This window comes from Tamandua tetradactyla, chromosome 5 (genome assembly GCF_023851605.1).
Source record: "Tamandua tetradactyla isolate mTamTet1 chromosome 5, mTamTet1.pri, whole genome shotgun sequence".
Taxonomy (NCBI): Eukaryota; Metazoa; Chordata; class Mammalia; order Pilosa; family Myrmecophagidae; genus Tamandua; species Tamandua tetradactyla.
Window position 1 is genome coordinate 182175281 of NC_135331.1, and position 24765 is coordinate 182200045.

At 33.8% G+C, this 24765-nt stretch overlaps 1 protein-coding gene across 5 annotated transcripts in view; it reads right to left on the reverse strand.

The window, feature by feature from the left end:
- The window catches only part of TBC1D32 (TBC1 domain family member 32), a 325899-nt gene that overhangs the window by 103856 nt on the left and 197278 nt on the right, over positions 1 to 24765 (reverse strand). For all 5 annotated transcript variants that reach the window (XM_077162779.1, XM_077162778.1, XM_077162776.1 and 2 more), the window contains 3 exons: positions 12555 to 12677; positions 11632 to 11740; positions 10721 to 10814 (listed from right to left, as the gene is read on the reverse strand). In XM_077162779.1, coding sequence (XP_077018894.1) covers positions 10721 to 10814; positions 11632 to 11740; positions 12555 to 12677 — 326 coding nt within the window. The remainder of the gene's footprint in view (positions 1 to 10720; positions 10815 to 11631; positions 11741 to 12554; positions 12678 to 24765) is intronic.

Genomic DNA, 24765 nt, shown 5'->3' on the forward strand with positions numbered 1-24765 from the left:
CTCCAGGGGATGGGCAGGTGAGTAAATAAAAAAGAAAGGATAAAAACAAATAAATAATAGGAAGGACAAAGGGCGATATAAATTGGGTAGATGGAAATACTACTTATCAATGAGAGAGAGGGGTAAGGAGCATTGTATGTATGAGTGCTTTCTTAGTTATTTATATTTTTTTTCTGGAGTGATGCGAATGTTTGAAAAAATGATCATGGTGATGGATACACCAACTATGTGATGATATTGTGAGCCAATTATTGTATACCATGTATGGAATGTACATGTGTGAAGATTTTTCAAAAAAAACCAGTGGGTTAAAGAAGAAATGAAACAAATAAGGATGTATCTTGAGGTGAATGCAAATGAAAACACAACATACCAAAAGTTATGGGATGCTGTGAAGGTAGTTCTGTGAGGGAAATTTATACCTCTACATGTTTACATTAAAAAGAAGAAAGACCCATGAAAAGAAAAAAGAAGAAAGAGCTAAAATCAAGGACTTAATGACATACCTGGAGGAACTTGAAAAAGAACAGCAAACTAACCTCAAAGCAAACAGAAGGAAAGATATAACAGAGACTAAAGTAGAAATAAATGAAATTGAGAACAACAACAACAAAAAACAACAGAAATAAATGTATAACAAAACTAGAAGTTAATTCTTTGGAAATATCAATAAAATTGAGAAATTAGCTAGACTGATGTAGAAATAAAAAGAGAGGATACAAATACCAAAGTTCAGAAATGAAAAGGGTGATGTTACTATTGACACCACTGAAATAAAAAGGATCCTAACAGGATACTATGAATAACTGCTCACCAATAAGTTAAATAAACTAGATTAAATGGATAAATACTTAAAAACACACAAACTATCAACATTAACTCAAGAAGAAACAGAAGACCCCAATAAATGAAGAGACTGAATCTGTAACCAAAACCTCCCAACAAAGAAAAGCCCTGGACCAGATACCTTCACAGGGGATTTCTACCAAACATTCCAAAAAACAACTCCAATTCTGTTTAGCATTCTGTAATTTATTCTATGAGGTCAACATCAGCCTCATACCAAAGCCAGATAAAAATACCACAAGAAATGAAAACCAGAGATGAATATCTCTTACGAACATAGGTGCAACAGGAATCACCAACAAAATACTAGCAAACCAAATCCAACAGCATATTAAAACAATTATGCACCATGACCAAGTAGGATTTATCGTTGGTATACAAGGTTGATTCAACATAAGAAAATCAGTTAATGTAATATGCCACATTAATAGAATGAAGGCCCAAAAAATGATCGCCTCAATGCAAAAATTTGACAAAATACAGTACTCCTTCATGATAAAAATACACAGACAACAGGAATAGAGGGACTATTCCTCAACATGACACAGGATGTATATTAAAAACCCATGGCTGACATCCTATTTAATTATGAAAGGCTGAAACTTTCCATCTATGATCAGGAACAAAACAAGGAAGTCCATCATCACCACTGTTATTTAATATTGTATTGGAAGTTCTTTCCAGACAAATTAGGCAAGAAAAATAAATAGAAGCAACAAAGTTGGAAAGGAAGAAGTAAAACTTTCCCTATTTCCATATTATATGATATACAGAAAACCCTGACAAATCCACAAGAAAGCTTCTAGAGTTAAAATAACCCAGCAAAATTGTGGGGTATAAGATCAATACCCTCAAATTAGTAGAGTTTCTATGCAAAAGTAATGAACCATCAGAAGAAGAAATCAAGAAACAAATTCCATCCACAACAGCAACTAAAATAGTCAAATGCCTAGTAATAAATCTAACCAAGCATGTTTAGGACTCATAAACAGAAAACTACAAAATGTTGTTCAAAGAAATCAAAGAAGACCTAAATAAATGGAAGGATATTCCATGTTCATGGAATGGAAGACTAAATATTTAGATGTCAATACTACCCAAAGCCATTTATAGATCCAATGCAATCCCAATCAAAATTCTAACAACCTCTTTTGCAGAAAAGGAAAAGTCAATCATCAAATTTATATGGAAGAGGAAGGGACCCCACATAGGTAAAGCCATCTTGAAAAAGAAGAAAGAAGTTGGAGGATTCACACTACCTGACTTCAAAACTTATTTCAAAGCCACAGGTAATCAACACAACATGGTACTGGCACAAAGGCTGACATATAAACCAATGGAACTGAACTGAGAGTTCAGACACCAACCCTCATGTTTATGGAGAATTGATATTTGACAAGGGGGCAAAAGAGCACTCAATTTAGAAAGTTTAGTGTATTCAACAAATGATGTTAGGAAAACTGTATCTCCACTTGCACACGCACAAAAAAAGGGACCCCCCACCTCACACCATATAAAAAACTACTCAAAATAGATCAAAGACTAATATAAGAAATAAAACTATCAAACTTCTAAAAGAACACAATGGGGCACATCTTCAGGACTTGAGTACGGCAATGGTTTCTTAGACGTTACACCCAAAGCACAAGCAACTTAAGGAAAAATAGATTATGGGATCTCCTTAAAACTAAAAACTTTTGTGCCTCAAAGGACTTTATCATGAAAGTAAAACAACTTGCACAATGGGAGAAAATATTTGGAAGCCAAATATCTGATAAAAGTTTGATAATCCAGAATACATAAAGCATTCCTTCAACTTAATAAGAGAAGATAAATAACCCAGTTTAAAAATAGGCAAAAGACCTGAACAGATATATCTCCAAAGGAGACAGAAAAACAGGCAGAAAATACATGAAAAGAAGCCCAATATCATTAGCCATCAGAGAAATGCAAGTCAAAACCACAATTAGATATCATTTCACACTCATTAGAATGGCTGCTATTTAAAACAACAGAAAATAACAAGTGAGAGGATGTGGAAAAATAGGGACATTGATTCACTGCTGGTGGCAATGTAAAATTATACAGCCACTGTGGAAGACATTTTGATTGTGCCTCAGAAAGCGAAATACAGAACTACTGTATGACCAGGCAATCCCACTACTTGGTATATACCCAAACAATTGAAAGCAGGGACTTGAATAGATATTTGAACACTAATGCCCACAGTGACATCAGTTCACAATTAATCACAATTGCCATTATGGGATACAAGCAACCCAAGTACACATCAACTGATGAACAGATAAATAAAATATGGTATATACATACAATGGAATATTATTCAGCTATAAAAAGAATGAAGTCCTGACATATGTGGCAACATGCATGAACCTTGAAGACATTATGTTAAGTGAAATAAGCCAGACATAAAAGGGCAAATATTGTATGGTCTCACTGACTTGAAACAATTAGAATAAGCAAACTCATACAGTAAGAATCTAGAATACAGATTATCATGGGAAGAGGTGGGGAGAGGGGATGGGAAACTAAAGCTTAAAATGTACACGGTTTCTATTTGGAATGATGGGAATGTTTAGGTAATGGACAGTAGCACAATAAAGTGATGGTAGCACAATACTGTGAATGCAATTAACAACACTGAAATATGTATCTGAATGTGATTAGAAAATATCCTATTGATGCCTTAATTTGGATATTTTCATGGCCTTAGAATTGCAGATTTGCAAACTGAAAAACACCCATTGTAAAAGTCAACTCATTTCTGATATAATGCATTCCAGCAGCTTTACCAAACCAAAACACCCAATATAAGGTGTTGGTGGTGGGGTGGTATATGGGAATTCTCTACTTTATGCATGATTGTTCTTTGTAAACTGGTAACTTCTCTAATAATTTTTTAATAATTGAAAACACTACTACCTCCTTCAAACAGATGCCCAAAGCCTTTTCAGAAATCACATGCTATAAATAAATTCCATTAACGTCTCCCTCCTTCCTTTTGTTCTGCACCACCTTTCTAAATTTTGTGTCTTTTTTTCTGCACCATTCTTTAGTTTTCTTGTCTCTCTCCTTTTATAACTGCTTTTCCGTTTTGCTTCTGCAACATCTCTTTTTTTACTAAAATTGTAAAGAAGACTGAAGTGGCAGATATGGAATGTACCTGAATTTATCCAGTTGGAGGAGGGTTCAACTAAAGGGCCCAGTTTAGAGAAGTGAAATCTGATTTTGAGGCAAAGCTGAAATGCTGAGCTGGAAACATAGTGACTAAGTAAAGAATCCTACAGAGATGGCTTCAGTGTACACTTTATATTCTTGGATACTATTTCCCGAAGCAATCAGTGAGAGTGTGTGTATTTCTTTTCAATTTGTATTCCTCACAATTAAAAATAGTTACTAGCTTGATATACTGTTAATTGGAAAATATGTATTTCTGTATTATTGTTCAATTTGAGGAGACCAGTACTAATTCCTTCATTTCCCCTCACATTTCGCAACCAGCTAAGAAGTAGATAAATGAAATTCAATTATCAGTGTTAGAACAGAAACAGCTAAATGAGGCACCATGGCTTCAATACGTTTCTGAATAGTTTTTGCAGTATCTCCCATGAAGTGAACATGTATTCAGTCACAGACAAAGAAAGACAGCCAAAGACCTCTCCTAACTGTTTTGTTAAAAGTGGGAAGACAACCTGAAGAGAGACTAATTTGAAAATACAGCTTGGAAGTAGACCAATCCAAGATTTTCATTCCTTCTCCCAAATCCACCTATCAATGATTTCTCCTCCTTTGAGCTGAATAAATGAGGAAATCATAGAAAAAGACAGATTACAGGTTACTAGAGGTGGGGAAAGTTGTGGAGGGGGAGTTACTGTTTAATGGTACAAAGTTTGTTTGAGATGATGAAGAAGTTGGGGTAATAGATAGTGATAATGGTAGCACAATATTTTGAAAGCAATTAATATCACTGGATTGTACATTTGAAAGTGGTTACAACGGGGAATGTTACCACAATTTAAGTGAAAAAAAAAAAAAGAGTAGAAAGTCCTATTTAACTACCATAGTTTTAGCAGAAGTGCTAGAAAGGTTATGCCTTAGCAATAGAGCTAAATTAGCCACAGAATAAATGCAACCTTTATACTCATTTTAAAAAAAAAAACTAAGGCTTTGAAAAATCAACTTGATACACAGGTAATTTAACTACCTGAACTTCCCCACTCAAAAAAAAAAAAAAAAAATCCAATACTCTATATAGGAAGACAACAAAATTCAGCATTAACCAATGTGGAATTAATAATGTCAAATATCAAATTAAAAAATCACCAGATGTAAAAGTAAAAAAAATGTGGCCCATAACCAGCATAAAAATCAATAAAAAGAACAGTGTAGAAGGGAACAAGATGATAAAATTAGAAGATAGAGACTAAATGGTAGCTATTTTTAAAGACTGAAAAAAAAAACCCCACAAGCATAACAAGTGGATGTTTGAATAAATTATGGTTTATCAATACCAGAATATCATTCAGTAAAAAGAAACAAGCTATGGGTAAATGTAACAACATGGATGAATCTTAAAACCACGATGCAGTGAGGAAGAAGCCAGGAACAAGGAATCATCTCTTAAGAATCTATTTGTATGAAATTCTAGAACAGGAAAAACTAATCTATAGCAGAAATTCTCAACTGGACAGAGTTTTGCCTCCATTTAGTAATGACATTTTTGGCTGTCACAACTGGGGTTGGGCGTGGGGGTCTTTCTACTATTATCTAGTGGGTTGAGGCCAAGGATGCTGCTAAATATCTTACAATGCACAGGACCGCCCTCCACCAGAAAGAATTACTAATTGTGCCAAGGTTAAGAAACCCTGATCTAGCATAACCGAAAAAATTCATTGCCTGCAGCTGGGGATGGAAAGAAGTTGTATGCAATAGGTAAAAGGGAATTTCTACGGGGCCATGAAAATGTTCTGTATTTTGATTGCGGTTCACCTGTCATGGGCATCAAGTTTCATGTCTACAAAATTCACCATTCATAGCTGACTATATTTTATATCTAAACTCTGAAATCTTTATGGTGAGCATTATCTTTCCATATTCAGAGATATTGTATAATTTACTTCCCAAAAGATTAGTAAACAGAAAGATTATATAGAATGGTTGAGAATATTATAGATAATGTAGAAAGAAAGACTAAAGAAAGAAGCACAAGTTCAAGGGAAAGAAAAATGTAAACACAATATAATTATAAGAGAAAATACACTATTTACACAGAAAACCTTTAATAATTCTTTCCCAGGATGTAGGTCTATAAGTTTTTGAGTGCCTATTTATACAGAACATCATGCAAGATGCTGTAAAAGAAACAAAGTGAATAGACTTAATAAACTAACCAGTGACAGATTCCCAATCTTAATTTAGTGAGTCAATCTCCTATTATCCTGCTTTGCATTTATGTTTTTACTATCTTCTCTTCTTCCAAGTAGGTTAGCCTAGTCATCATTTCAGTTTACTTTTATTATAATAAACCAGGAAAAAAAATGGAGTGATGTCAAGAACTGTACATAGAAATAATATAACGAATTTTGGCATTTTCCATCTCTAAATTGCGGCATTGTTAGGAGTTTTTTTTTTTTTTTAAACACTGTATGTCTTTAGAAGAGCATATCTACATTTTATATAGATTATTCCTTATTTTGAATGTACTATACTGCATTTCCTTTTTATTTATATTTATAACTATGCATTTACTCAAGGAAGAATCAGTAAACTTAAAAACTCAGGGATTAGTTTTCCCTTATCATTCGATGGCACATTAGCTGGTTCTCTTGGCTGCTCTAGATATGTTAATTTCAATCTTTCAATAGTAACAAGTTTTATTATTCAAAAGAAATACTTATTCTGATTTTTAAACTAAGTATTTCAGCAGCTACTGCTCAAGATTGACTACATGGGACAGAAACCATCATCTCAGTGGTACTATCAGCCTTTTCGTTAACAGAATGATGTCAAATAAAAGTCTACTACTTTTATCTGAGGAAATAAATCTTAATTTCAAGGTTAGAAACAATAAGTAAAGAAAAAAGAATGAGAAACTGTACGACTTGACATTAAGGCCTAGAGAAATGTTTAATAAAAGGAAGAATCCATTTCAGAAATATTTATAAACTGACTAAACATACAAGACATAACATGAGACTTTTAAAATCATAACAATACTATCATCATGTTGATTGCATTTTATATAGCAACATATTATTTTTCAAAATTCCTTCACAGTTATGCTTATGAGATTCTATTTTTGGTTGACTAAGGGAGGGAGTAATTCTAAAGTTTACATAATTTATCAGAATGGAAAAATGAAGGCAATTCAGCCTAGTCATTAACACAGGGAAATTTTCTTTATTTTGTTAAAATATAGTTACCATTGCAGTCTATCTCATCTTTCCTTTCCTCTCTTAAAAAGTTTATTTTCACATACCACGTAGATAATCCAATTTTTAATCTAAACTACTAGGTTTGTACAATGGCTTGTCATTCATCCATCTGATCTGGACTTACGTTCTGAAAAGTCAGAAAGTATCAGCCATCAAAACATCAGCAAGAACCATTACCAGTAAATAAGGCATCAAACCCAGCAAAGATGTGAAAATATATTAAACAAAATCAGTATAGATTAATGAAATCTGCCTTGTTAAATCAAGAATATTGTTTCAGTAACAAAATAATAGGAAGTTTTACTCAAAAGGGCTACATTTCATCTTTGAATGCAAACAATTTAACATAATATCAGCATGTCTCAATAACTGGATGGAGAGAGTGGTCATGAACTAGGATAAATAAAATATAATGATATCCCAAGCATATAAATATAATAGGCATGGATTTTATTGCACAAGCAATGAACATTCCATAACTCCAGAAACAGAAAACATGGTATTCTTCTTCTTTGGCTCCCATCCTTAATTTAGAAACTTTGTCCCACAGTATTTGTTTCTTCATTGACCAAAAATATATGGTCAATAGTTATCTAATGATTTCCTTAAACAGTACTCAGCAACTACAAAATGTTCAAAATGAACTTCATATATAATAATGTTTATCAAATCTCCCAACACATTAATACATTAACAATGTCAATGGGTTTGCATGTTCACTTGTTCTGCTATGCAAATAATGTTGATTTAATAAAGTGGCTTAGATTCGCGGTCCTTGATGCTCAAGAACATAGGAAGGTATTCAGAGACATTTGATTAACACATGGAATGTAATGATTCACGACATATTTTACACTGATTCATTCAAAGCTGAAAATTTACAAACTGTGAAAAACAAGTCCTAAGTAGTAGAAGTCACTTCAGTTTTGTATGATACCCTTCTACGTTACCGCACCTAATTTATAGTGAGAAAACTTATTTCAAGTTTAGGGGAGAAAAAGATTCTACAGAAGGATATATTTATATGTCACATATTATCAACTTAAAAATGATATGTTTTCTCACTTAAGAATAATGTTACCTAAAAATTTCCAATTAAAAATCATAAATGATCTAACTGCAAAGATTTTATTATTATTTGGTGCATTCCATGAAAGGGAATGATTATAATCATGGAACTTAGTATTTTATACAGTATTTGAAAGAGAACGTTTTGCCAGGCAGAAAATCAATTTCGCATCAGATAGGCAGAAATGGAGCAAAGGAAGCAGTAAAGTAACTTATTGAAGCTCTAAGAGACTAAATTTGAAGTAATCACAGAATAAAAGGCTATGTATTTTTTAGTTATTTTTTCATTTCAAGAAAATTAGGATGTAATGCTAACAACGTACACCTTTTACGTGCTATAAAAGGCATAAAGCACCACTTTGTAAATGACAAAATAACTGTAATAAAGATGTCTACTTCACGAATGATATATACAGGAGTCTCAAAGAGCTTTATAACTGCAAAGCTAGTCATGCTTTAGGAAATGAGTCTCATCAGAGATTATTTCAGAGAATGAGAAAAAAAATCAATTTCCTTCTGATTAGTCTAAAAGGAATTCCCAATATCCACTGACAATGGCTTAGAAGACAGAGTTTCATGATAGGAAGCATAAAAGGAAAAGAAATACCACATTTATTTATCCTTTTGTTCAATAAATATTTATGCACTGCCTATTTCATAAGACAGAACACATCTTTGCCTCATGGAAATTATATTCTAGTGCAGCAGACAGCAAACAAATAAATACATATAAGCTCACGGTAAATATAAGTGCTGTCAGAGAAATAAACAAGTGGCCTAAGAGAAAGTAGCAGGGGAGGAAGTATATTTTCAATAAGTTTGAGAGAGCTTCTCTGAAAAAGTGAAATTCTGACTAATCTCAAAAGGCTGAGAAGAAACTGCCCATGGGAAGAGTAGGAATTGGAATTTCAGAAAAAGGGAACAGTAAAAGCAAAGACCCAGAGGCAGAAATTTAATGTATCTTAAGAAGTAAAAGAAAATCTGCATGGTTGATGCAGACAAGCATGATAATTACTATAGAAAAAGAAAGGATATGGGATGAAGTGAAGGGCAACGGAGATGAAAGAGAAAAACAGTCACACATGTGACATGCACATGCCTCACTTTAGTTAACTCTCATCTGCTTCTGAAAAAGCACCAAGGAGGTGAACTTCCAAGAAGGGCTTCTGTAGGGCTCTATGTGAAAGGAGTAACTGGGAACATTCATAACCCCTTTTTCACCTGCTTAAGGCTTTCAATGAGTAGCCCTCTGATTTTCCAAGATCAGAGGAAGGCAAGGCCAAGTGGACTGGCTCCAATGACCCTGCGAGTCAGTGCTATACTTCTGCTACTTTGTTGGTCCCCATACTAGTATAAGACAACGAAAATAATCTAAAATTGACTGTGGTAACGGTTGCACATATCTTTGGAAAGTTCAAAAAGAAACACTGAATTGTATAAAGTTGGGTGAACTGTGGATATATCTCAATAAAGCTATTAAAAAATGCACTCAAAATAATGAATAGCATGATGATATATCTACATATTTCATCCCAGAACTTTTAGCCTAAAACCTATCATTGAATTTTCATTGTTCTTAGGTTAAGTCTAAATGCCTCAGCTTGAACTACACTGGCCTCATGGTTAGAGTTGGTTGACCTGTCCAGTCTTATCTCCTGTCAGCCTCAAACTCACAACCAAATTTCAGACATCTGTGAACTACTCCCAGTTCTCTGAATATAATTAGCTCTTTCTAGCCTCTGCTGTTCTCTCTGTCAAAAATATTCTTCTACTACCCAGAAAATATATACTTCTATCCCATGCCTCATTTTAGACATAATTTTCTTTGGAAGTGTGCCTTGCTCTGAACTACCTTATCAGACTACATATTTTTCTACTTAGTTTTTATCACAATGTGCAACTATACAATTTTCTCTTTGCTTGCATGCATTCTCCATGAACTACTCAAAGTGTTCATGATTTACTCAAAGGTGGGTAACACAATTTTCATTATATTTCAAATCCTGAGCACAAAGGACTTGCGTATGGATACAGAATATACTGAGAAATACTATTCTGTTGTATAAATAAATTCTACAGATCTATGACTCACCAAATCAAAAAAATCATTAATTCCTTTTTTTTAACAGAATAGCTGTTGCTATTGGACATATTCATCACATCTTAACCCCAAAAGATAATTATTTATCATATACATATTAATTTTATAAGAAATATTTTTTAATTATAGATTTTAAAGAACTAGGCATAAATGCATTCATGTTTTCATGCTAAATATCTCCATAATAGTTACCTGTTTTCAAATACAAAGGCTTTTAAAACAATATGACATATGATTGCAAACATTCTACCTTGTCTTATACCAGCATTTCGTGTAACTTTTGGAAGATAACAGTCTGGCACAGGATATGATGAAAACATTGGCCAAGAATATGGATCATTACCCTAAAAAAAGGAAGTAAGATAGATAACTTTTGGAAGAAGTTTAAATTATTTTGATTTTTAAAACTTTCTGAAATATCATTAATTTAAATTAGGTTTATCCTCTTACAAATTCTAGAGTTGTTGCCCACCTAATCAAATGCTATTGGACATTACAACTCAATACTCTAGTAGACAATAATTAAAGTGCAACAGAAGCAATAATAAATAAGCACTAAAGGTGGCCATCTGGTAATTTGTTCTCACAAGTAGGACTGATAATGATGGTTTTAATATTTTTTTTTACAAAAGCAAAATCACAGTCTGCAAAATAAACCTTTGCTTACTATATGGTTCAACACACTGTCTGTCTGAGCGGTCAGTCATCTCCATCTCATCTTTCCCAGAGTTAAAGTCAACGCAAGAATGTACTTAAGAACAACCAAATCTTCAGAGAACCAAACTCTATGAATATGGATGGGAGAAGCAGTATACGATATTGAATGAAAAACAAAAAGAATACGGTCGTATAAAAAGAAGTTAGGTATCATGAAAGAGAAAAACACATGAAAGTAAAAAATTCAAAGACACACAAGGAGAATGACAACATTTTAATAAAACAATACACTACTCTGCTACACAAAGTAGCACTCATGACTCCTGACATCAAGAATAATACTTTAGTTTGAAAGTGTTTACCTGCATCCTAAAGTTTTTCAGTAACAAAAGTTCAACTCTGTGATGTAGACATTTGGGAGTTGATGTTTTGTGTCACTTGAGCTGGCAACCCTGTTTGTAAATATGCCAGGAAAACATTCCCCTTCCTTGTCACTCTACTCACCTTCTCTAGCATCCTTGGAGGCAAATTCCGTTCTAATGGCCCGCCAGTAAGATTTATCCTAACAAGAACATGATTTCTCTCTACTGATAAAGCATCAATTATGAACTTTCTGAAAAATAAATATATCTATTTTATTTTCTCCTTAAATGAATATAATTTATGTTTAAAATAAAGTCACTGCATTGTAAAGAAAGCAAGATGAGTTCTATAGCAAAAATGTTTGAAAAACAGATTATCAATATAACACTTTAAAAAAATACAAACAGCTAAATTCACTTAATCTTATAGTTTTCTTTGCCAGAGAGAAAACAATTGACAGCGATATAACTGATAAAATGATTAACAAAATAATATCTTTTTAACAAATGTTACAGCATTTAAAGTAGTATTGAGGTTTAAGATATGCATTATCTCTACAGTCAGATCTTTAGTCTCTTAAGTTGTAGACTCAGTGCTTTAAATTAAACATTTAAATGTTATTTTTAAGCAGCCTCCATATTCCCTACAGCTATTACTTTGCTTCTACAACAAACCTACAGTATCTGTAAATGTCGCCTGGTCTTCAAGCCAATTTTCCAAGTCCTGCTAGGATGGAGGCACTTTCTCTTTTTTTAAATAGAGACACTAAAGCAATGTCAGTTATTGAATGAATACTAAATAATTGTCAACCAAACTGAGGTAATGGCAAGCATGATTTATTTGTAGGAAAAATTATCAAGATAATAACGTTAACATCATTTTGCAAACAGACAGAATTTATGACTTTGAATAACATAATGAGACTGGAGTAAAGAGCGCCTCTACAAGATATACAAAATTCAACATTTTTGTTCATTAAACTATACATAAAAGTGCCTTAATAAAATACCTATAAAGAAAACTGTTGCTATTATCATACCTTAGGACTTTTTTTTTTTTTTTACCTGTGGCTCTCAGAGGTTTCTAAGATATTTTCTTCCTGAGCATTTAGTAACAATTCAGATACCTGATACTGAGCCTCGAATAGGAGAAGAGTATCCAGATCACAGCATATCACACTTAATAACCTATATAAAGAGGAAAAATAAAAGTAGGCTTTATAAAATATATTCTAAAAAATTTGAAACTTTCTTGATGTCTCATGGAACTAATAAAAACACAGGGAACCACAAATTTGATAGGAAAGATAATGTAGCTATTCCAGACATATTTTCAACCATTTTTGAACAGTAACCTACAATTCAAAAGCTATTCTTATTGAAATATTATTTAAAGACCATGGGTGATTTCTAATTTAATTTTTTAAAAAAAAATATTAAATCCAGATGAAATGTAAAAATTTCCTTCTCAACTGCTACCTAATTAATTTAAAACTTCATCAGGAAGTTTTAGCATCCTCATAAAACTGCAAATTAAGATAACCTTTGATTCAGCAACTATTTAATTAATCAATTATGGAATGAATAATAGAATCATCATCCTAGTAAATGATCATTTGGTGAAATATCAGTGGGGAACTTGACAGTTGTTGGACCAAGCCGAGAACACCTGAACACACTGGTCTATCTTAGTATTTCTGAAAGTGAGACAGCAGAAATCATGTCTCCTATTATGAAAGCACACTGCAGAAAAGAATTAAAAAGTTTCATAGAAATTAGAGCACATCTGGAAAGAGCAAGAAAGAGAAGAGACACTTTATATATAAATATATATATTTTTACATATATATAAAGAGCAGAATGAAAAAAGTATAGAAAGTATAATGGAAATAAAGAATTTAAATTATTCATGTCTTAGAAAGAAAACAAATAATCTAATGATACATCTTTAAGGATATTAGTCAAGAAATTCTTTCTGAGAGAAAAGAAACCATGAATTTAAATATGAAAATTGCACAATATGTCCAAAAATAATATAATCCAAAAGAGTCAACACTATGAGAGAATCTAGTAAAGTCATGGGACTTAAAGAGAAAGAACCACTGGAGTATCCCAGCAAAAAAGACCAAGTCACTAAAAGAGTGAGGAGGCAGGGAAGGCATTCTCAGACTTCGCCACAACATTCCATACCAGCACAACATCGAAATGACACTGGGAGGAGGAATGGCATTATCAGATATTAAAATGTTACAAAGCTGTAACAACTAAACAGTGTAGAAATGGAACAAGAATAAGCAAAAGAAAGTTCATACATAGACTTAATGGGAATATGAACAGCAGATTGAATACGTGGTGCGAAAGGAAGAAGGAAGTCCAGGATGACTCCAGATGGTTAGTAAGAGCCATGGGTTAAATTGTCATCACCAAGACATACAAGGTTGTTAGTTAAGAAGGTTTTGGAAATAATCTAGTGACGTTTCTACTTTCTTTAGACTAATAAATCATGGATAGGTAATAAAAATGACCCTTGATGCACCTCTGGTATGTGATCTGAAAGGAGGAGTCCATAACATATAGATAGATGATGAGGTAATCTAATGTGAATTGGAGCAATTCTATAAGCAAATACAGGCCTGAACAAAATTCTCCCCATTAGAGAATGAATAAATAGAAAGTTCTGCAAATAAAGCAGACTTTCATTTCATCTCATCTTACTGCATTTCATCTAAATGAAGACTTTAAGGTTTTAAAGATTTTTATAAGTACAAGTATAAAGCTTAGAAAATTTGATCCAGAATAAATTAAAAGAATATCATACCATGACGAGACAATTTATTCCAGGAAGAAAATAATAATTTAATATCAAAATATCTCCTGATATAATTCATGACATCAATATGTAACAGAAAAGAACCCTATAATCATCTAACCAGTTGCTTAAAAGCTATTTGATAAGATTCAGCATCCACTTACTATTCCCTGGCCTCAAAAAAAACTCTAGAAAATCAAGAAGTTACTGCCTTAATTTTATTATTTAAAAAAATCTATCCCAATGCAAGAGCTGAAAGAGAAAACAAGAAAAGCATTCCCATTAAGGTGATGAGGAAGGCAAAAGTGCCCATTATTATTTGATATCATTCTAGAATTTCAAGCCAATGCAAAAAAAAGATGGGGAAAAAAAAGACATGCTATCTGAAAGGAGATATAATGTTCACTATTGGAAGCTGATGAAATTGTTTACTTGGAAACTCCCTCCAAATGATATAAAATTCAAGTTATTTAGTTCAAAAAAACAAAGGTTGAAAACCTACCAAATGCCCACCACTATTTTAGGTGCTGGGAATATACCACTAGATGCACAGAAACAACAATTTCAGTCCTCACAGAACTCAAAATACTACAGGAAGGGAACAGACAATGAACAAAATTAAAACAAAACTATAGGTTAAATGAAAACAGGGAAGGGAAATAAGGCGTTTCAAGAAGGGAGGGGTAGTAACAGATGGCTACGAGCAATTTTAAATAAGATGGTCAGGAAAAACCTCACTAAGAAGGTGACACTTCAGTAAAGGCCTAAAAGAAATGAGGAGCAAGGCATGGAGCTATCTGGGAGAAAAGTGTTCCCAGGCAGAGAAAATAGTTAGAGCAAAGAATGAACCCAAGGTGAATTTGAAAAACAGGAAGGGGACCAATGCAGATGAAGTGGAAAAGGCAAGAAGGAAGTGTTAGGAAATGAGGTCAGACTGATTAACAGAGATTCAGATCTCAAAAGCCCCTATAGAGCACAGAAGCCCTGTGACAACTCTGGTTTTCTCTCTGACGATATGAGCCCAGTAAGGTATGGTTTCATTCTGATGACATGAGAAACTTTATTAGTGTGGGATTGGAACGCTCTGATTTGTGTTTAATAGGATCACTCTGGCTACCATGTATAGAATAGGCACAGGCAGGGACAAAAAGCGGAGATATCAGAAAGCTGGAGCTTTTAATTTAGATGAAGGCTTAAAACAAGGTATTGTCATTGGAGGATGAAAGAATGGTTCTACCGTAGACAGACTTTTAGAGTGGCTCCCATGATCATCATCTCTAGGTGTTCATACTCTTGTGTGTGTGCAAAACTTGTGAGTTGTCTCTAACCAACTGAGTATGGCAACAAACATCCACACTGGGGAAACATGCAGAAGAAAAAGCTGGTAGTCTCTAGGCAGCCTTCAACTAAGAACCAGCAAGAGCTTCCAGGCTCCAAGCCACCAAGAAAACGGGCAGGCTCTCAGGCCTAAAATCACAGGGAATTAAATTCTGCCATCCACCTCACTGAATATGGAAGCAAATCCTCTCTTGATTGAGCTTCAAATGAGAACAGTCCAACCAGATACACTGACTGCATCCCTGTGAGACCGTAATCAGAGGACCCAGCTAAGCTGTTTCTGGATAGAAACTGTGGTGTAATAAATGTGTATATATTTTTTTAAGTTGCAAAGTTTGTCGCATAGCAATAGAAAACTAGTATTTAAGGTTTATACCCAAACAACCTAAAGTATGAAGTTGCCACATGGTGCATAAGGAAAAAACTAGAAACCAGGATAGAAAAGAAATATATAAATAACTATATATGAGTTATGGAGTGTGGCCAGTAACAAAATAAATACTGAAAAAAAAACCCAACAAATTTACCAATAACATAGCAGTAATATCAATTAAAACATTACCATGAAAAAAGGATCCCATTTACAATAGCAAACAAAATAAAACACAGATGATAATAAATTTAAGAAATGCATAGGTACTATATGAAGAAAACTACAACATATCATTGAAATATATAAAATATCTCAGTAGTCACACCACTGACCTGGAAGACAATATTAAATATTATAAGAAGGTGAATTCTGTCCCAATTCATTTATATATTTTAAAAATATGCATTATATAATAATTTAATCAAAAGTTTAAGATTTTTACAGAACTCAATGAAATGCTTCCACTAATAACCTCAAATATTTTGTAAGACAGTAATAAAATAATGAATGAATCATTTGTGTATCCACACTACTATAATAAGCATATATCTCTATTTATCAGATGCTTGCCATTTTCTAAATCTGGGGGGAAAGGAGAGGAGGGTAACAAATTTAATCTCCCCACAACTCTGTGAGGAAGGTGCAATTACTATTTCTGTCTCATATGTGGGAAAATGGAGGTACAGAGAGGTTAAGACCCTTGCCCAAAACACAGATAAAACATGGCTTTGCCAGGATCCTAACTTTTGCAATGTGGTTCCAGAGTCCATTCGCTTAACCACTGGCTCATATCACAACGTGGTACACGCTGAGGAGTGTAGTATAAGACTACAAAAATTAAATCCATAAAAGATGTATAAGACCTTTACGGAGAAAACTCTAAAACTTTAATGAGAGTAATTTTAAAAAGCCTATTAAATGAAGATATATACCACGCTCACAGGTTAAAAGTCTCAATAATATAAAGATACAATTCATCTAAAGATTCAAAACAGTGATACAATTTAGTGGGTTAGTTTGTGTGACAAGCTGTTTCTAAAATTCACACCGAAAGACAAAGAACAAAAAGTAGCCAAGATATTCTTGAAAAACCAAAGTGGGGGAGGAGTTTCCCTATTGTTTATTGTAGCATTATAAAACTGTCATAATTAAAACAATGTTATATTGATACAAGAGTAGACAAAAAAATCCAATGGAACAGAATAAGTTTAGAACAAACTTCTGCATACCACAAAGTTAGTTTTTAAGACACTAAAGAAAAAGCATATATATGTGTACAAGGAGACACATAGCTAATATTCTACATGTAACAGAATTATTTACAATACCCTAAAGCTGGAAACAACCCAAATTCCATTAACAACACAATAAATAAACAAATTATGGAATATTATATGGGAATGAACTGCAAATATATTCAACATTAATCTTAAAAACATGATGCTATATAGAAAAGGTCATTCATGACAGAATAGCCTGATTCCATTTATATAAAGTTCAAAAAAGCAAAATTAAAATGTATTGCTTAGGACAATTTACATTAGGTAGTAAAAATATAAAGGAAAAACAAAGAAGTAAATACAATAAAATCAGCATAATAGTTACCATAAGGGGAAAAGGAAGGAGTCAAGATCAAACTGATACACAAGTGCTAGAAAATTTTATTTCTTTACTTGGTTGTATTCATGGATGTTTATTATACTACAATTTGTTAAGCTGCATGTTCACATTTTATGTGACATTTATATTTTTAATACTCCATGCAAAAAAATCTAAAAATGCTATGCGAGGGAGAGTAATGGGGGAAAACAAAACATTATAACAGCAAGTTAAGTTTATGTGTCAATTTGGTCAGGTTATGGTATCCAGTTGTTTGGTCAAGAAAGCATTAGATTGATTGCCACTATGAGGATATTTCACAGATATCAATCATCAGTAAATTGATGGTGTCTATGGCTAATCACATCTACAATCAACTGAGGAGACTGCCTTCAACAATGAGCCAGCTTCTCTGGGGGAATTCATCAAAAATCTTCATCAGAGTTCCAAACTTGCTGCTTGCCACATGGAATTGGACTTATTCATCTCTACAGTCAACCCAATTCCTAAAAAACAAATCTCATTACACACACACACACACACACACACACACACACACACACACACACACATATATACATCTCCTGTTGGTTCAGTTTCCTACAGAACCCTGACTAATAAAACGTGTATTTAAAAGGATACGTATTTTAATGATTATGCATAAAAGTCTTACAAGATTCCATAACAACTAATGCCATTTACTACACAATTATGTAATCACTTAATGAACAATTTTAATTGATCATTAATTATAGGAACATATTTGTATAAGCTAGCAACTAGACTAAACATGGAAGGAAAAGTCACTTAAGAAAAGATTTTTATTTTTTTTTAACCTTGCCATAATATTAAGGCTAGGTTTATAAAATTAATAGAATTTTACAGATTATTTTATATCTACAAATATAGAAAAATGACCAAAAAGACAGTCTCAAACTTACATATAATTATGTATATCAGCAACAAATTATCTGGCTTAATTTTTGCTAATCTTGGACCAAATTTCCCTAAATTATATAAACACAAATGCTATATTATTCTCTACAATATTTATACATAGATTGTATCTAGGGCTGACTGCCCCTACAATCAACAAAGGAGATTGCCTTCAGCAATGAGGGGAGTTTCCTGTCTAATCAGTTGGAGGCCTTAAAGGGAGAATGAAGGATTTCAGCACTCAGAAAGAAGAATTTCTATTTGTACTTAAGCCAGTTCATTGGAGCATAGTGGCCAAGGATGTTAAATTCCATATCTAGGGTAAGAAGGGGTTTAATGTAACTAGCCTGCCAGTAGGTAGCTGCTTGTTCTCCCAGGTTTTGTGCTGTATCTTGAATCCAGTGTCAGGCTGAGCCTATGGCAATTTGGACACTCAGTAAAGCTGTAATCCAATCATCCTGAATGAGTGAATCCATGCTGTTCAACTCATGGATAAACCTTAGGCAAATTTAGCTGGCTGCTAAATCTGGTATTGTGTATTATATAATTCTCCAAAACTTAAAGTTATATGTGCACAGTATAATAGCCTTTGACCACCAACTGAAAGCATTTGTAAGATAAGCTTAAGTGGGCCCTGAATAAGCATGAATATGTGGCTCACTTCACAAGACACATGTGCTGTATATGGCACATGGAAAGTTTTCTCTAAGTTACTAGGAAAGAAAAAAATGAACCTGATTTATAGAAGGTACTTTCTCAGAGTTGCAGAGAACAGTTGGGGGTGGTATTTACGGGACAACGTATAAGAAAGCACAGCTTTGTGGGACCATAAAAGAAGCACCTGGCACCCTTCATAACTCCTACCTCATTCACTCTCCAGGGCCATTTGAAGCCTAGTAATGCTTCCCCCCTGTGGGTACCTGGCTTTGGAGAGTAAAGACTGACTTGGGAAACTCCTCTCCTGGTACACTTACACTTCTAAAATTTGCCCTATGTTCTAGTTTGCTAGCTGCCGGAATGCAACACACCAGAGATGGATTGGCTTTTAATAAAAGGGGATTTATTTTGTTGGTTCTTCAGAGGAAAGGCAGCTAACTTTCCACTGAGGTTCTTTCTTATGTGGAAGGCACAGGATGGTCTCTGCTGGTCTTCTCTCCAGGCCCCTGGCTTCCAACAACTTTCTCCGGGGTGACTTCTTTCTGCATCTCCAAAGGCCTGGGCTGAGCTGCAAGTGCTGAGATGAGGAATGCTGAGCTGCTTGGCTGTGCTACATTGCGTTCTCTCATGTAAGCACCAGCCAATTAAGTCAAACGTCACTCATTGCAGCAGATACGCCTCCTAGCCGACTGCAGATGTAATTAGCAACAGATGAGGTTCACGTACCATTGGCTTGTGTCCACAGCAACAGAACTAGGTATGCTCACCTGGCCAAGTTGACAACTGAATCTAACTAACACATCCTACAAACAAAAACAGCTTGAAAGAATCTAAGAAACAATTGAAGATGAAAGCCTGTAGTATAGGTATAATCTTTTAAGTTCAGCAGTAAAACAGCCAGGAGAGAGAGAAGGTATATCTCCTGGGTCCTGGAGGGGGCATACAAACTCCTGTAATAGGGAAACTCCAAGAGGCACTAGCAAGTAGGAGCCCAGGACAAGACAAGGAACAGAAAAAATAGGGAGGACCCTGCACTTTGCATTAGCCTTGGATGGACCACCCTGATAATAATAGAGCTGACACTCAAGAAAATCTCTGTCATACCACCAGGTAGTTAAAAACTCAAGAAACAGACTTCTCAGGGAATAAGTCCCAGAGTTAACATGTTAAAATATTACAGCATACTAGGGTGCATGGATAGTTCATTGGTTAGAGTGCCCACTTTCCATGTGGGAGACCCAGGTTCAATTCCCACACCATGCACCCAAAAAAAAAAAAAAAAAAAAAAAATTACTACAGCATACAGTGTGCAACAAAACATTACAAGACATCAAAGAAACAGAAAATGGACCATTCAAAGAAAGATGATAAAAATACAGAAAACATCAATGAAGAAGACCAGACTGTGGGCATACCAGACAAAGACTTTTAAAAAAATGATTTTCAATATGCTCAAGGAAACGAAGGAAAATACAGAATAAAATACTAGGAAAACAGTGAATGAACAATATGTGAATCTCAAATAAAGAGACAGAAAATTTAAAGAACCAAATAGAAATAGTGGAGTTAAAAAATCAAAATAACTGAAATGAAAAATTCTCAGAGGGTTTTAGCAGTAGACCGACCGCATATGACAGAAGAAAGAACCAGTGAACTCAAAGGCAAGACAATTGAAATGAGTCAGGCAGAGGAAAGGAAAGAGAAAAGGACTAGACAGAGGGAAAACAGCCTAAAGACCTGTAGGACACCATCAAACATACCAATATATACACTATGTGAGTCCAAGAAGTAGAAGAGAGAAAGGCACAGAAAAAAATTCTCAAGGAAATAATGACAAAAACTTTCCAAACTTAGAAAACTACATGAATACACACATCCAAGACACCCAACAAACACCAAATAGGATAACTTGTAAGAGAAATACACCCAGAAACATAGGAGGCAAACTTTCAAATACAAAAAACAAGGAGAGAGTTCTTAAAGCTGCAAGAGAAAAGTGATGTTTTACATACAAGGAGTCCAAATTGGATGAACTGCCAACTTCTCATGAGAAACTATGGAGGTAAAAGACAGTGGGTTTAAATACTTAAAATGCTGAAAGAAAAAAACACCAATCAAAAATTTTATATCCAGTGAAACTTTCCTTCAAAAACCAGAGGAGATTAAAACATACTCAAATGAAAAAAAGGCTGAGGGAGTTCATCACCACTAGATCTTCCCTATAAACAATACAAAAGGGAGTTCTTCAGACTGAAAGAAAAGTATACTAGATAGTGATTCAAAGTGGCATAAACAAACAAAGATCTGGTAATGTTAACCATGTGGATAATCATAAATTCTAGGGTGCTGTTTGAAACATTAGGTACCCCCAGAAAAGTCATGTTCTTTAAATCCTAATCCAATCTTGTGGGGACAGACCCATTTCTAGGGTCTGGGACCTCTTGGTTAGATTGTTTCCATGGAGATGTGACATACCCAATTGTGTGTATGACCTTTTGATTAGACGGAGATATGACCCTGCCCATTCAAGGTGGGTCTTAACTAGTTTACAGGAGTACCTAAAAAAACCAACACAGAGAGCAGAGAGATAAGACATCTGGAGATGCAGAAGGAGCTGAGAGAGTTGTTTGAACCCAGAAGCCATGATAGAAGAAAGCTCCAGCCCTGGGATATGCTAAGCTAAGAGATGAAACCCATAATTTTGACCCGGAGTAGCTAAGTGAGGACTCACAGATGCTTAGAGAGGAAGCTAATGGAATTAGAAACTGGAAGCAATGGAACCAGGAACAAGAGACAGTAGATGCCACCCACCTGCCTTCCCTTGTGAAAGACATCAGCCTTTCTTCAGAGTCAAGGTATCGTTCTCTGGATGCCCCAATTAGACATTTTTGTGGTCTCAGAAATGTAAACTTGTAACTTTATTAATTCCCTTTGTAAAAGCTGATCCATTTTTGGCATATTGCATTCTGGTAGCATTAGCAAACCAGAACAGTTAGCATCATTATACTGTATTTTTGGTATGGTAATTCCACTTCTTACTTCCTACAGGTGGTAAAATGCACATGCATGAAAGAATGACAAATCTATGTTTCTGGGCATAAAATGTACAATGATACAATTTGAAACAAGTACAAAACAATGTGGGGGGGCAGTGGAACATAGAAAAAGTGTTATGTGTAAGCTACTGAAGTCAAGTTGGTATCAAAACAAATATTACTAATATATATATAGGATGTTAAATTTTAACACCAAGGTAACCACAAGGAAAATATAAGAAAAATATATACAGATAGAAGTGAGAAAGGAATCAATAAGGAAAAATATAAAAAATCAAATAAATATGAAAGTAGGCATTATAGAGGAACTGAGGGATAAAAAAGGCATGACTTACAAAGACTAAACAGCAAAATGGAAGAAGAAAATTTTACATTATCATTAGTGATTTTAAATGTAAATGGATGAAAATCTCTAGTCAAAAGGCAGAGATTGGCAAAATGGATTTAAAAAGCATGACCCAACTATATGCTGTCTACAAGAGATTCACTTTAAATTCAAAGGCATAGTAGGTAGAAAGGGAAAGAAAGCAAATAATATATACATGCAAAGAATAACCAAAAGAGAGTTAGGGGAGCTATACTAATAACAGATGAAATGGATTCTAAACCAAAAACAGTTATGAGAAACAAAAACAGTCATTTCATACTATTGATGGTCATTTCATACTATTGAGGTCAATTCAACAAGAAGATGAAATAATTATAAATACATATACACTAACAGCAGAGCCCGCAAATAAAGGACAGATCTGAAGGGAGAAATAAACAGTCCTGCAAGAATAGTAACTTTCAGTAACAGATAGAACACCTAGAGAAAAGATCAATAAGGACATAGAAGACTAGAACAATAAACTAAATAGACCAAACAGACATATATAGGACATCACTCAACAATAGAATACACATTCTTCTCAAGTGCACATGGACCATTCTCCAAGGTAGGTCACAAAACAAAGATCAGAAAAGAGATAAATGAGATAGAGAATGACAAAAACATGAGAAAGAACCAGTAAAACTAAAAGTTGGTTCTTTGAAAAGATTAACAAATTTGATAAACTTCAGCTAAACTGATGAAGAAAAAAGTCAGAACACACAACTGACTAATCAGAAATGAAAAAGAGAAAATTATTATCAACTCCACTGAAATAAGAATAACCATAAGAGGAAACTATGAATATTGAATGCAAATAAATTAACCTAGATGAAATGGACAAATTCCCCAAAACACAAAAACTACCTACAGTGAATAAATAAGAAATAGAAGATATAAAAAAAACCAATTACCAGTAAAGACAATGAATCAATAATCCAAAACTTCCCCAAAAAAGAAAAGCCCAGGGCCAGATGGCTTCACAAAGGAATTTTACCAAACATTCCACGAAGAATTAACAATTCTGCTCAAATTCTTTAAAAATAAAAAAAAAATACTGAACAGGAGAGATCCCTCTCTAATTCATTTCTGAGACAAACATCATCCTCATACCAAAGTCAGATAAAGATACCACAAGAAAAGAAAACTGTAGACCAGCAACTCTTATGAATATAGATGCAAAAATCTTCAACAAAATAGTAGCAAACTAAATACAACAGCATATTAAAAGAATTACACACCATGATCAAGTGAGATTTACTCCAGGTATGTAAAAGTGTTTCAAGATAAGAAAGTTGGTTAATGTAATACCACATTAACAGAATAAAGGAAAAACAGCACATGATCATCTCAATTGAGCAGTAAAGTTACCTGGCAAAATCCAGTACCGCTTCTTTATAAAAACACTTAGAAAACTAGGAATAGAAGGAAACTTCCTCAACATGATGAAGGGCATAAATGCAAAGTCCACAGCTAACATCGTATGTAATGGTGAATGACTGAAAGCTTACCCTCTAAGATCAGGTACATGACAGGGTTGCCCACTGTCAACAGTGCTATTAAAAAGATAAAAAATACATCCAAATTGGAAAGGAAGAAGTAAAACTTTTTGCATTTGCAGATGGAATGATTCTATATAAAGAAATCTTGAAGAATCCACAACAAAACTCTTAAACCTAATTAAAGAATTCAGCAAAGTGGAAGGATACAAGATCAACACACAAAAATAGCAGTGTTTCCATATACTAGAAATGAACAATCAGAAGATGAACTCCAGAAAAAAATTTTTTTATAGAGACACCTAAAAAGAATCAAATATCTAGGAATAAATCTAACCAAGAATGTAAAAAACCTGTATGCAGAAAACTACAAAACATTGTTAAAAGAAATCAAAGAAGACCTAAATAAATGGAAGAACATCCTATGTTCATGGATTATAAATATCATTATAACATCAATAAATAACCCATGCAAAGTATATAATCAGTGGCTTACAGTATCATCATTTAGTTGTGCATTCATCATGACAATCAATTTTAGAACATTTTCATTACTCCAAGAAAATAAAAATAAAAAAGAACATGTTAAACATCTCAAACCCCTTAGCTTCCCCCCTGTTATTTGTTTTGTTTTGTTTT